Genomic DNA, 14,027 nt, shown 5'->3' on the forward strand with positions numbered 1-14,027 from the left:
AATGAGGGGGAACAGATGGATAGTTTTTGGACAAAAACAAGTCAGCCCATGAAGACGTGCCGGCCTCAAGTAAAGTTATCATTAGAACTGGTATGTCGCCTATATGTGAGCTGAGCATCTCAGAGCATTTTCATAAGAAATACACTTACATTTCTGTAATGTCTTCTCCTGTTTGCTAATGGGGTTGAATTATTATGTTGGACAGGAATTTATTTTAAGAGTGACAGAATGAGTATTGATATTGAAAACATCTTTCAACTTGTTCCCTTTGAATAGAACGTTTTATTCACAAGTATATACACAATTAATTAAGAAAATAACAAATTGCATCAACAGTTATGCATACTTACACGAATCAAAGGCCATTTGATTTGTGTAAGTAAATTCCCATGTGTTTTTAAATAAAAAGTAACACAAAAAACAAACGTATTGTTCTTAGAGTCTGTCGCATTCCCACTCTGGCCCATCAGACAGATGGGGCACTTCGATAAAGAACATCTCCTTGTTGGCGGGAGGAGGAGGAGTACAGGGGGGGCTCCCCACTCCCGAATCTGGGCTTGAGGCCGCCTTAATCGCCGTGAGCGGATACGGATTTCCAGGGGCATACATCATCTCCTTCTGATGATGAGGAGGTGCTTTGAGTCCATTGCCTCTTCCAGAGCCCTGGTGAGCATCGCCTTTCGGCTTAAAACGCTTGAGCTTGACCGTGTCCTTGCCATCGCTGGTGCAGGGCAGCAAGATGGCGACGTCCTTGCGGAACTTGGAGCTGAGGCCGAAGTAGATGAGCGGGTTGTAGAAGCTGGCCGACTTGGCAAAGAGGCGGGTGAAGATGCTGGTGAGGCTGGGTACGTGGAAGCCACAGGCCGACCACATGGAGACAACGGCGTACGGCGACCACGCCAGTATGAATGCTGTGCAGATGACAATGGATACCTGGGAGAAAACAAAAGTTAGGATGACCGTTAAATCATAACCCATCGTTTAACGCTTGGTCTATATGTAGTATTGTTTGTACATCTGCATTGTTTTGGACTCTGACACATGCTCACTCTAATATATCTACTCTGGATTGTTTATTGGACTCACTCTGTCATTTCTTGATTTCTTGTTTAGATTTTTGTATTGAATCTGCAAAATATATTTATTTTTACACCTTTTTCCTCCCCAATTTCGTGGTATCCAATTGATAGTTACAGTCTTGTCCCATCGCTGCAACTCCCGTACGGACTCGGGAGAGGCGAAGGTCGAAAGCCATGCATCCTCCGAAACACAACCCAGCCAAGCTTCTTGACACAATGACCGCTTAACCCGGAAGCCAGCTGCACCAATGTGTCAGAGGAAACACTGTGCATTGCGTCCAGCCCGCCACAGGAGTCGCTAGTGCACGATGGGACAAGAACATCCCTGCCGGGCCAAACCCTCCCTTAATCCAGACGGAGCTGGGCCAATTGTGCACCGCCCCATGGGTCTCACGGTCGCGGCCGGCTCCGACAGAGCCTGGACTCGAACCAGGATCTCTAGTGGCACAGCTAGCTGCACTGCGATGCAGTGCCTAGGACCACTGCGCCACTCAGGAGGCCATTTGTGAGACGTTCTACTGCACTCTTGGAGCTAGTAACATAAGCATTTCGCTGCACCTGCTGATAACACCTGCAAATCTTTGTACATGGCCAATAAACGTTGATTTGATTTGAATCCTACTCACAATGGTGACGTCCCTTTCAATCTTTCTCTGCCTTTCGGTCAGGTCTCCCTCAGTGGCCATGGCGTTGCCTCTCTTCACTGTGTTGATGATGGACACGTAGGTGAAGAGCATGACCAGCACGGGGATGAAGAAGCAGAATATGAGGATGGAGATGATGTAGGACTTGTAGACAGTGGAGTAGTTGGCTTTGGCCCAGTTGATTTCACACGTTCCATAACCACGATCTAAAAGGAGGAGATTGAGATAACCTTCATGTGTTTGTATGTTGTCCATTTTTTAATATTTGTTCAGGTGAAGATTGTTTAAAATGTAAGAATTCCCTCTATTTTGGCCCTTCGAAAAGTCAGGGTAAATGTGACAAAAGGTCCACATATGTCAAAATGTGGTCAGTTCTCGTTTAAAGATTGTCTTCTGCTAATGTTTTAGATAGCAACTTGCTTTAGTGCTATTATTTGTTTGTCGTCATTGTGCACATACAAATCTTGAAAATGTTGCCCCACCAGAATGTTACAAGAACCTAACACAAGTAAGTGCCCCTGTATCAAATAGTATGTCACATGATAACTAGCCATGTTTATTTCACCTGTGTAACTCCCCCAGCCCAGAAGGGGCGCTCCCGACCAGAACACAGCCCCCAACCAGATGAATATTAGGCACATGCCTATGCTTGTGTTGGTTATGCAGTGAGCTAGGTAAAGGAACAAAGTTGAAAGTTAAAAGAAAGGCTCCCACAAGAACATTGTATCTGACCAGAACATCTAGCCTACAGCCTGCATTTTTCTTCCAACTTTATTGGAATTATTGAGATGAAGATTAAAGGTTAAGGTTGTGTCACAGTGTCTTACCTTTACCCGGATGGCATCCCTTGATGTATCTTGTGACACTGATGACAGTCAAAGTATTGATGCTGCTGAGGCCGAAGACCAAGGTGAAGAAGCCGTCCACCTGGGTAAGACCAACAAAACTGTTAGGGATGCTTAGAGGGGGAAGGTGTAGGGAAGAGAATCTCAAAACGAAGTACAGTAGAAAAAAAACAGACATCCACTGTTCTTGCAGAAGTTGAAGGACTCCAATCACTCAGAAGATTAAGTTGAAAGCAATTATCCTAATGTTGAATACTTGTTTGGGTTCACGTACTTAACAAATCCATCACTAACCAATTACTGATTTTGTGTGAATTGGGCTCCTTTCTACTTTGCCAAATCCTTCTCCTGGTTGTTCAGTTTTCAGTTCACCAGGATGGACACTTATATAGCCAGAACACAGAAGAGCTAATCTAGCTACATTAAATGGAGTTAAAGATCAGTCCATCACAGCTATGGTCAGCAGTGGGGAGTATGTCTGATCAAGATCGACAGCTTCTATCAAATTAACTTCAACTTCTCTTCCTAGTAGAGACAGGAGCCAATGTACGTTGACTGATCAGATTACTTAATCTAATCTAATATATTTACATCCAAGCCCCATCCCCTTTTGCCTCACGGTCAGATACACTTTGGAGGACAATGCATATGTCTATTGGAGGAAAAACCTTGGACCATAATTTAAAAAAACACTGGTGGGATGCTTCAAGCAACATAGCATTTCCTGCAAATGGGGTTTCTCCATAATTGGAAACAGACCTGGGTTCAAATGCTATTTCAAATATCTAAATTCCTTTTATTACATTTGAAGTAAGTATTCAGATATATTTTATTTGAAAAGGCAAGTAGTTTAATATTTTAATGTGTTTGGAAATACACTTGGAAAGTATTTGAAAATACTCTCAAATACAATTTGGTAGATTTGGCTTTTATAAATAACAATTCAAATACGTCAATAAAAGTACTTGTTTTGGGCTGTGTATTAAAAAACGAAAATATTTTTTCTGTGTATTTTAAATACCAAATACTCAAATACACATGTATTTGAACCCAGGTCTGGTTGGAAAGTAGTTACATGCCAGAGTTCATGTCCCATCATGCATTTTACTTGCTCCTTATTAGGGTAAGCAAACCCATTAAGCTCACGTACCCATTAAACTCACTTCCAATTCTGGATTAAAAATAAATAAATAAATACATTTCCTGCTGTTTAATGTTTCAACCAATTAATCTGATTGTTATTTCCATACCAGTTTTTATTCTAAGACAATCAGATGTTTTATTATTAAGTTATTGACAGCTACATGTATGTGTAAGTTCAAAACTGCAAAAAAACTTTGGTGTGGAGGTGACTCTTGATACACCTTTTTTTGTTTGCATTTTCTGTACCTTCTCAGATAAGTGATCACACTTAATGTAAAAATAAGATATTAATGTGTTGATATATGATAGCATACCACATAGGTATTAATGACTATTTCTTGCCAATTGAAAATATGGGTTTTTCATGCAACCAGTCATACCGCATATCAGTCAATACAGTAGCAACATAACTTGGTGAACCACAACAATATAATAGATCTTAAGCACTCACAGCTCACCTTTTTTTAACGCATTTAGTCTTATTTTACTGTTAAATGAACCTTGCATTGTTATACATGGTTGTCTTTTTTGTAAATTTCACATTTATCTCAGGTGGGCTTGAAGGCTACAGTAGCACAAAAATCATTCGCTCTATACAGAGTGTAAATTAAAATAATATTGTTCAATATGATCAATACTAAAGTCACATATTATTGTAGTCTATAGTGTATATTTATACCCCAAACCATTTGTTTCCAAATATTTTATGACTGAACTTTGCTATTCAGTCTTTTTTTTTTTACCATAAATCACTGTTGTTCCAATTAATCCCAGTAGCCTGGTTCGCATTGAAACGCATGGAGAGTGTGTGTTGATAACCCTAATATTCAATGAGCCTGACCATAGGTGTTTTTTCTTCAGATTTATTTTCATTCAAATAGTCAAACTACATTTATGCATCTTATGCATCTATTCATGGTTTAGTTTACCAAGATTAAAAACAATTAAGAACAATTAAAAGCCTCTGTACTCTCTCCAAGACGTTTGGAGTGGATAGATAGTCATTGATGCAGAGAGAGAAGAATAAGATCAGGGTAGAAGGATATCAGGGATGGAAGACCTAGAAATATTGGACAAAAATGGAAACAAATGTGGGACAAGAAGATGGATGGACTATTGGATGACTACTTATGCAGTTAGAGCCAGGCGCGTTGTCATATTGTCCATCATTCATCCAGGTTTTTCTATATTTGTGTTCACCACATGTACCTTTGTAATACAACAGTAGAGAGGGACATTTTAAACTGTCTTCACACAGACTTTAGGAAGACAAGTTGAACTAACGAACAAGAATAAGACTACAGCAAATGTGAACCAGCTTTCAGATAATTCATTAAAAGTTGTGTGTGTTATGGTCTTTGTGCATGGCGTCTTATCCACAGAGGGCCGGTGAGGGTGCATGTTTTTGTTCTAACCAAGCAGTATTACTGACTCAACTTATCAAGTCTTGGTTGAAGTCTATGATTAGTTGATTTGTCGAATCAGGTGTGTACCTGTTGGCATGAATAAAAGCCATGGGCCCACATTGTTCTCTGCGGATACGATTGGACACCCACTTTTATGAGCGCTACACTATAATTTAAGTTTACATAAGATATGTCAGTTTGTAAGTTTTCAGCATTAGGAAATATATTTCAATGTATTATTTTAGAGGTGGTGTAACTGCTGTCGTAGGGAGGGGACCAAAGCGCAGCGTGTTGATTGCTCATGATGAATATTTATTTTAACTCAGAACACTAAAGAAAAAAAAACAAAGCGAAAACAAAAGCGCACAGTTCTGTCAGGTACATAAACTAAACAGAAGACAACTACCCACAAACACAGGTGGAAAAAAAACCCTACTTAAGTATGATCTCCAATTAGAGACAATGAGGACCAGCTGCCTCTAATTGGAGATCATCCCAACAAACAAAAAAACATAGAAATAGAAAAACTAGAACCTAAACATAGATATACAAAACATACAAAAACACAAAACATCCCCTGTCACGCCCTGACCTACTCTACCATAGAAAATAACATCTTACTATGGTCAGGATCTGACAGGTGGGCTTATTTAGTACCCATTAAACCCAGTCCGGACTTTCCACATATTTTATCAAATATCTTTATCTTATATAAACAAATGGTGTAAATCAAGTCATACAATTTCACATGAGAGATTAATCGTTCATATTATCTCCACTTTTCTTACAACAATTAGGGCAAAGTATATGTTAGAAATGTCTAAACTTAGATTTTGGTGGGCTTAATAGGGATACTTATCCTATAGTCCGCAATCTCATCTTTGACAACTCTCTCACCTTACTCTGACCCAGACATTCTATAATCAAGCTTTCAATGTCTGCTGACCTCAGGACCACTTTTCTTTATCAGAAGAAAGTCTCCTCATCTGTCCTCTCTGCCCTACTTAATGTTTTTTTTATCTCAGTCTTTTTAAAATCATTTCTGTCTCTCCTCTTAGTTCGTTTTCATTTGGATGTTTTCCTATTGTTTTTAGCATTGGCCAATAGTAAATGAAAAGATTATTGTTCAGTGTTAGTTGGACATTATTCAACTACGATTTGTCCCAAACAAGCAGTAACACCTGCTTGGGGAAATGACTGTAATTAACATTAAAACACACACACACACACACACACACACACACACACACACACACACACACACACACACACACACACACACACACACACACTGTTGTTGTATTAACACGTTTGATAAAAATAGAACAAGGATAACATTGTAATTTCACAGACATATTCATTTTTTTTAAGGTGGCATTTTCTCACATTGTGCACTAAAACAAAAACCCATGTGTTAAATTGATTGATAGGCTTGAACTAAAATGTATATTTTCAAGAGGCCCCAATAAAACAAGGTAATGGATATTGCCCGTCAATCACGTGTAAGCAAGGACCCAGACATTACAGGACACCTTAATGATATTAGCCCTTGCGCAAATCACACTTCCTCTTTTATCAAATGCCAAAAAAAAAGCATTATTATTCCCCCCTAAGATAGTGTTAAAATTACATTACTTCAGGTACAGCCTACAGACCTTTTCTCCTGTGCTGTAGTTAGCAATATAAGGCCTTTGTGACACCTTGTAAAACCAACCTCGCTTTTTCCAGGTGACTCATCGTCATCACTTAAAGTGATGAATGTGCCAACACGCTACTTTTTATTGAATTAATGATCAACTGTCCGAAGCACCCATTGTTAATATTCTATTCGTACCCAAGCTAATAATAGAAAGGACCATCCTCCCCCAAAGAACCATCGTAGTGTAGTGAATATAATGATCTGTTGCAACACATTTCTATGCTTTATCCATTGTGTTATGTTTACTAAGTGTTCCATTCGGAGTGGACCATTGATATTCTTAACTAGGCAATTAACAGGAAACGACAAAGAGCTGGCCATACAAACTAAGCCATAGAGCAGTGTTTTTGCAAATCGGCAATCGTAAAGGTACGTTGTCTTGTTTGTGTATTTGACATTTGTGTAGAGGATGGCGAAGTTAGCATCTCACAGTGACATCACCTTCCAGGAGACCTGAACTACTAAAGTCCTGTCCAATCATGCCATGTTTTATGGGATAGCGGTAATGTCTGTGTCTTGTGAGTATAGTATCAGATCCTGCAGTAGGATGGCACATGCTACACATGCAACACATTACCATTCACATACAATACAAATGTGAAGCATCTCACTTCTCAAAACCACGTTTCCCCCTCCAACCAGATACCCTCATTGCCTACCTGACATGTCCAGATCGAGGTAACCAGGTATCCGTTGTCCCGGAACACATTGAAGATCTCCAGGATCCCTCGGGAGTAGCCGAAGACGGAAATACTGGCGTCGGAGATGGCCAGGTTAAAGGTGAGATAGTCCGTGGGCTGCAGCGACGCACGCTGCTTGTACAGGACGAAGATCACAATACTGTTGCCAAACCACGACAGCCAACCTGACGAGGGAAAAAAAACATTGACATACTAACTGATTGGCTTTATATAGCTCTTTTCCAGAAGCTAAAAACACTACATAGAGAGAAACTCACCCCATCTATTACCAGTGTGTCCCAAACTACCTATGAGCAAAGGCCTTGTCAGTTTTGTGAAATGTAATGGAATTGTAGTCACACCATACAAAATGCAGCTCATAAAGCAGCATGATGCGTTGAGGTGACAAAGTGCCTCATCTGTGATTTAAACCTACTGACCTTCTCTTTAAACATTGCATATTCAAAAACAAAAATTAGTATAAATCTTCCTTCATGAAATTTCCTTTAGAGCTAATAGTAGGTATTTACAGGATAGGTAGCCTACCTATCCTGTAAATAAAATGACAGTCACCCTACTGATTTCAAAAGTCAGGATCAATTTAAATAAATGTAAATACATTTGCACCAAATAACAAGTAATTACACGTCTTTCTGCCCTCTCTTAAAGAACGCCAGACTGGCTGGCTGTCATTCTTTCTTGATTGATGATTTCCACGGTGTAGACAGGATCTGAATGGCTGCAGGATTCACCCCTCTTTGTCCTGGGCTACTTATAACACCAAAACCACTAACCGTTGCCCATACACTACACTGACAGTAACAGTAGTATAACAACTGCAATAACAAAGGTTTCTGGTATTGGTGATTTGTATTCTGCAGTGCAATCGAACTCTTCATCCAATTGTTGTTTATTGCGATATCAAAATATAGTAAAAAAAAAAGAAGAACAAGATAAATGTAGACTACTCTCTGGATAATTTTTTTTGTAAATTAGTACAAACTACTGTCATTCATCTTACCCTAACGTTTAGGTAATAAAATAACAATTATGAAGTGGTAAACTAGCCATTAGTGACATATTTCCAGATGTTTTGCCATGAAAGCAAAACTAAATAAAGTAGTTGCATCATAAAAGCAAAGCTACATTTTAAAAACGAAATTACATTCCAACAACTACATAAGCAAGTTCTCCCACCTAGCACCAGCAGGTATACTCCTATAATGGTCTCCCCTTGATCCGAGAAAGGAGGGTCTTTATTCGACATGGTAAAAGTGTTATTCCTCCATGGAATGTTAGCCACTTGAAAAGCATTATTGGCTGACATTTTGTTGTCTGAACGTTCCAGCTGCCGAGACATACACGGAGCTGCGCGCTCTCTACTTGCTAAGACACAAAGGTGCTTCCTCTGAGAAAACACTTGACCCGCTCCTCTTTCCCTAAATCCAGTCTAAAAATATTCTTCGGCGCACAGTGTTGTCTGAGAGGGGTGACGTGTACTTAGCTAATCCCAATTATACCCCGAGGTTGATACCCTGCGGGGGGAAATCACTTGTTGTTTCTGACTTGAGCTATGTCGTTTTGTCCTCGAGGAAATTGATTTGCAACTGAGGAAACGTCAGTGTGTTATTGTATTTGGGTGAAGTTGTAGGCTAAGCACAAGTTGTTGTGGCTTTCATTTACTACATGATTAACTCAATTTAATAAAGCCCAGTGTATAATGAAAAATATTAGTAGAGTAGCCAGCCTACACGTTTTACAGGGACGCGCTGCTGTCAAATTGAGAGCAAGTCAGCGACTACAGACAAGGACTCCCATGTAGCCTAAAACCGCTGTCCAAGGTGCTGAAAAGGAGAGCGTTTGCAAAGAATTAGGCTTTTATTTGTCTAAATAGTCTAAATACGTTGTTGCAGTGACTGAGTCAAATCAATGATATCAGATCAATTAGCCCTACATTTCTTCATATTAACCAACTTTTTGACTTGTATCTATTATTAAGTTTACTTATGGCATCGGACAAAATTATTTTAGGCATCTTAAATTGATGATTGCTTGGTACTAAAATAGTCTGTGTAATTTACCTTTTCGCCTTTAGAAAATGTATTTCAAAGTAAATGCTTCAATCTAAAACAAATGGATTAAAGCTGCCAATAATATTTTTGAAAATTAAGTAGGTTATCTATAGGAGATGATGATAGGCTATTATAATGCCTTATAATGCACAGATAGTGCTACCCAAATTTCGTTGCTAGATGTTGTGTTAACTGTGTTAGTTCAGTGCTCTTAAAGGTTTAATTTTCAACTTTTATGCTAACGTTCCAGTTTTCCGTATTATAGTGTGTTGTTACATTTGTGTATTTGTATGCTGAATTTCCATGTAAATGGACAATAAATTATACTGAACAAAAATATAAACACAACATGCAACATTTTCAAGGACTTTACTGAGTTACAGCTCATATAAGGAAATCAGTCAATTGAAATCAATAAATTAGTCATGGGCAGAGGTGCAGCCCTGGGTGAGCCTTGGAGAGCATAGGCCCATCCACTTGGCAGCCAGGCCAAAAATACCCACTGGGGAGCCAGGCTCCGTCAATCAGAATGAGTTTTTACAAAAAAAATTGCTTTATTACAGACAAAAATACTCCTCAGCACCCCTCCTCAGATAATCCCGCAAGTGAAGAAGCCGGGTATGGAGGTCTCGGGCTGGCGTGGTTACACGTGGTTGTGAGTCCGGTTGAACATGTTGCCAAATTCTCTAAAACGACATTGGAACCAGTTTACGGTAGAGAAATGAACATTCAATTCTCTGGCAACAGCTCTGGTGGATATTCCTGCAGTCAGCATGCCAATTGCACGCTCCAACAAAACTTGAGACATCTATGGCATTGTGTTGTGTTACAAAACTGCACATTTTTGTGTAATTATCATGTTGTTTAATCAGCTTTTTGATATGCCACAGCTTTCAGTCAGGTGAATGGATTATCTTGTCAAAGGAGAAATGCTCACTAACAGGGATGTAAAACAAATTGGTGCACAAAATTTGAGATAAATAATCATTTTGTATGTAAGGAAAATGTCTGGGATTTTTTGTTTCTGCTCATGAAACATCGGACCAACACTTTACATGTTGCGTTTATATTTTTGCTTAGTATATATTGTATCCTCAAAAGCTAAATGGAACATGGTAGACATAAAGCAGGGCTATTCAACTGGGGGCCCACTGGCCAGATCCGGACCGTTTATTTATTTAGACTGGCCCTTTGATCAATTTTGAACATTAATAAAAGATCTGCAAAAAAATCCCCTCCAAAATCTGAACAAAAAAGATAGAACTGCCAAAGGGGGTGGAGTTGCAATCTACTGCAGAGACAGCCTGCAGAGTTCTGTCATGCTATCCAGGTCTGTGCCCAAACAGTTCAAGCTTCTACTTTTAAGAATCCACCTTTCCATAAATATGTCTCTCACTGTTGCCGCTTGTTATAGACCCCCCTCAGCACCCAGCTGTGCACTGGACACCATATGTGAATTAATTACCCCCCATTTATCTTCAGAGTTTGTACTGTTAGGTACAAACTGGGATATGCTTAACACCCCGGCCGTCCTACAATCTAAGCTAGATGCCCTCAATCTCACACAAATTATCAAGGAACCTATCAGGTACAACCCTAAATCCGTAAACACAGGCACCCTCGTAGATATCATCCTGACCAACCTACACCTCTGCTGTCTTCAACCAGGATCTCAGCGATCATTGCTTGCATCCGTAATTGCTCCGCGGTCAAACAACCACCCCTCATCACTGTCAAACGCTCCCTAAAACACTTCAGCGAGCAGGCCTTTCAAATCGACCTGGCCCAGGTATCCTGGAAGGATATTGACCTCATTCCATAAGTAGAGGATGCCTGGTTATTCTTTAAAAGTGCTTTCCTCACCATCTTAAATAAGCATGCCCCATTCAAAAAATGATGAACTAAGAACAGATATAGCCCTTGGTTCACTCCAGACCTGACTGCCCTTGACCAGCACAAAAACATCCTGTGGCGTATTGCATTAGGATCGAATAGTCCCTGCGATATGCAACATTTCAGGGAAGTTAGGAACCAACAGGCAGTTAGGAAAGCAAAGGCTAGCTTTTTCAAACAGAAATTTGCATCCTGTTGCACCAACTCCAAAAAGTTCTGATACACTGTAAAGTCCATGGAGAATAAGAGCACCTCCTCACAGCTGCCCACTGCACTGAGGCTAGGAAACACTGTCACCACCGATAAATCTACGATAATCGAGATTTTCAATAAGCATTTTTCTACGGCTGGCCATGCTTTCCACCTGGCTACCCCTACCCCGGTAAACAGCTCTGCACCCCCCACAGCCACTTGCCCAAGCCTCCCCCATTTCTCCTTCACCCAAATCCAGATAGCTGATGTCCTGAAAGAGCTGCTGAAAGAGGTCCTGAAAGACCCCTACAAATCAGCTGGGCTAGACAATCTGGACCCTTTCTTTCTAAAATTATCCCCTGCAATTGTTGCAACCCCTATTACTAGCCTGTTCAACCTCTCTCTCATATCATCTGAGATCCCCAAAGATTGGAAAGCTGCCACGGTCATCCCCCTCTTCAAAGGGGGAGACACTCTAGACCCAAACTGTTACAGACCTATATCTATCCTACTCGACGAAAGCCAAGTTAACAAACAGATCACCGACCATTTCGAATCCCACCGTACCTTCTCCGCTATGCAATCTGGTTTCCGAGCTGGTCACGGGTGCACCTCAGCCACGCTCAAGGTCCTAAATGATATCATAAATGATATAAATGTTGTAAATGATATTGCAAATGCCTTAGATGATAGAAAGTACTGTGCTGCGTTGTTTGTAGATTTGTCAAAAGCTTTTGACACTGTAGACCATGCTATCCTTTTGAGTAAGCTGTCATCTATAGGACTGGGCACTGATGCCTGCCGATGGTTTTATGACTATCTTAAAGATAGAACTCAGGCCGTCATGGTCGACGGGGTCAAGTCTGACCCCTTACAGTTACTTAAAGGGGTCCCTCAGGGTTCAATAATTGTCCCACTATTGTTCTCACTTTATATAAACAACATTGGTGATGATGTCAGATATTGTAAATTCCATTTATATGCAGATGACACAGTAATGTACTCTATTGCTCCAACAGCGGACCAAGCTTTAATGCAGTTGGAGTCTGATTTTAGGATACTACAGGGGTCTCTTTTACAGCTTAAACTTGTTTTAAACGCTAAGAAAACAAATGTCCTGTTTTATTCTAGGTCTAAACTCTCAGTTAGAAACTTTTGTAATCACCAGCTTGGATGGTACTCAAATCAAACAGGTCTCTGCATATAAATACTTAGGGGTATGGTTAGATGATAGGCTTTCTTTTAAAAAACATGTTACTGAATTGGGAAAAAAGCTCAAATTCAAGATAGGGTTCCTTTACAGAAACAGGGCTTGTCTGTCCTCCGTAAATAGAAACAAATTGTGCAGGCTACTTTTATGTCCGTTTTAGATTATGGTGATATTATCTATATGCATGCATCGGCAAACACATTAAAACCACTGGATGCTATTTACCATTGTGCACTCAGGTTTATCACGGGTGATAGTTACAAAACTCATCACTGTATCCTATATCAACATGTGGGTTGGGCCTCTATCTGTGAGGCGAGAGCAACATGCTCTCTTGTTTATTTATAACGCACTTCTTTTAAAACTACCTCCATATATATCATCATTAATTTCCACTAGATATGCTAATTTTAAAACCAGATCACAGATGTGGATTACATTAGAGACTCCTGCGGTCTCCACAGAGTTGGGTAGGACTGCCTTCAGTTCCTTTGCACCTTATTTATGGAACAAACTGCAGATCCAACTTAAGTTAGACACTCTGGTGTCCCTTGCCCATTTCAAAAATGTTATGGGGGATCAATATGATGTTGTCTGTGATTGTTTCTGTTGAATTGTGTCTTTGTTTTGTATGTTTGAAATGTTCTTGTCTGTATGCCTAAAACTGTACATGTCAACATGTTTACACAGGGCACAGCCGTAAAAGAGATCCAGGTCTCAGTCGGTTTTCCCTGTTAAAATAAAGAAAACGCATAACCGTCATCGATAAGAGACAATACTGTGGAGCCATATTCATCAACCTGGCCAAGGCTTTTGACTCTGTCAATCACCGCATTCTTATCGGCAAACTCAACAGCCTTGGTTTCTCAAATCACTGCCTCGCCTGGTTCACCAACTACTTCTCAGACAGAGTTCAGTGTGTCAAGTCGGAGGGCCTGTTGTCTGGACCTCTGGCAGTCTCTATGGGGGTGCCACAGGGTTCAATTCTCGGACAACTCTTTTCTCTGTATACATCAATGATGTTGCTCTTGCTGCTGGTGATGCTCTGATCCACCTCCACGCAGACGACACCATTCTGTATACTTCTGGCCCTTCTTTGGACACTGTGTTAACAAACCTCCAGACGAGCTTCAATGCCATATAACTCTCCTTCCGTGGCCTCCA

The 14,027-nt window shown here is 40.2% G+C and overlaps 1 protein-coding gene across 2 annotated transcripts; it reads right to left on the reverse strand.

The window, feature by feature from the left end:
* Positions 1 to 262: 262 nt before the first annotated feature.
* Positions 263 to 9,018, reverse strand: LOC115178783 (opsin-5-like). 2 transcript variants are annotated; one of them, XM_029740095.1, is made up of 6 exons: positions 8,694 to 9,018; positions 7,476 to 7,681; positions 2,551 to 2,650; positions 2,289 to 2,393; positions 1,706 to 1,929; positions 263 to 933 (listed from the first exon to the last, which is right to left on the reverse strand). In XM_029740095.1, exons 1-6 carry the CDS (start codon positions 8,854 to 8,856, stop codon positions 436 to 438), a joined length of 1,296 nt encoding a protein of 431 aa, XP_029595955.1. In that variant the 5' UTR covers positions 8,857 to 9,018; the 3' UTR covers positions 263 to 435. The 2 variants fall into 2 exon arrangements, with proteins under 2 accessions (XP_029595955.1, XP_029595956.1); XM_029740096.1 differs by lacking the exon at positions 2,289 to 2,393.
* Between the last annotated feature and the right edge of the window lie 5,009 nt (positions 9,019 to 14,027).

The sequence above is a fragment of the Salmo trutta genome, chromosome 38 (assembly GCF_901001165.1).
Source record: "Salmo trutta chromosome 38, fSalTru1.1, whole genome shotgun sequence".
In the NCBI taxonomy this organism is placed as follows: Eukaryota; Metazoa; Chordata; class Actinopteri; order Salmoniformes; family Salmonidae; genus Salmo; species Salmo trutta.

Excerpts from the sequence above, each read along its gene's own strand:
- LOC115178783 (XM_029740095.1), bottom strand. The coding sequence starts at position 8,856 with ATGTCTCGGCAGCTGGAACGTTCAGACAACAAAATGTCAGCCAATAAT. Across the intron at positions 1,930-2,288 it reads GGGCTGGGGGAGTTACACAG|ATCGTGGTTATGGAACGTGT; the intron begins GTGAAATAAACA and ends TCCTCCTTTTAG. Across the intron at positions 934-1,705 it reads TTGAAAGGGACGTCACCATT|GTATCCATTGTCATCTGCAC; the intron begins GTGAGTAGGATT and ends GTTTTCTCCCAG.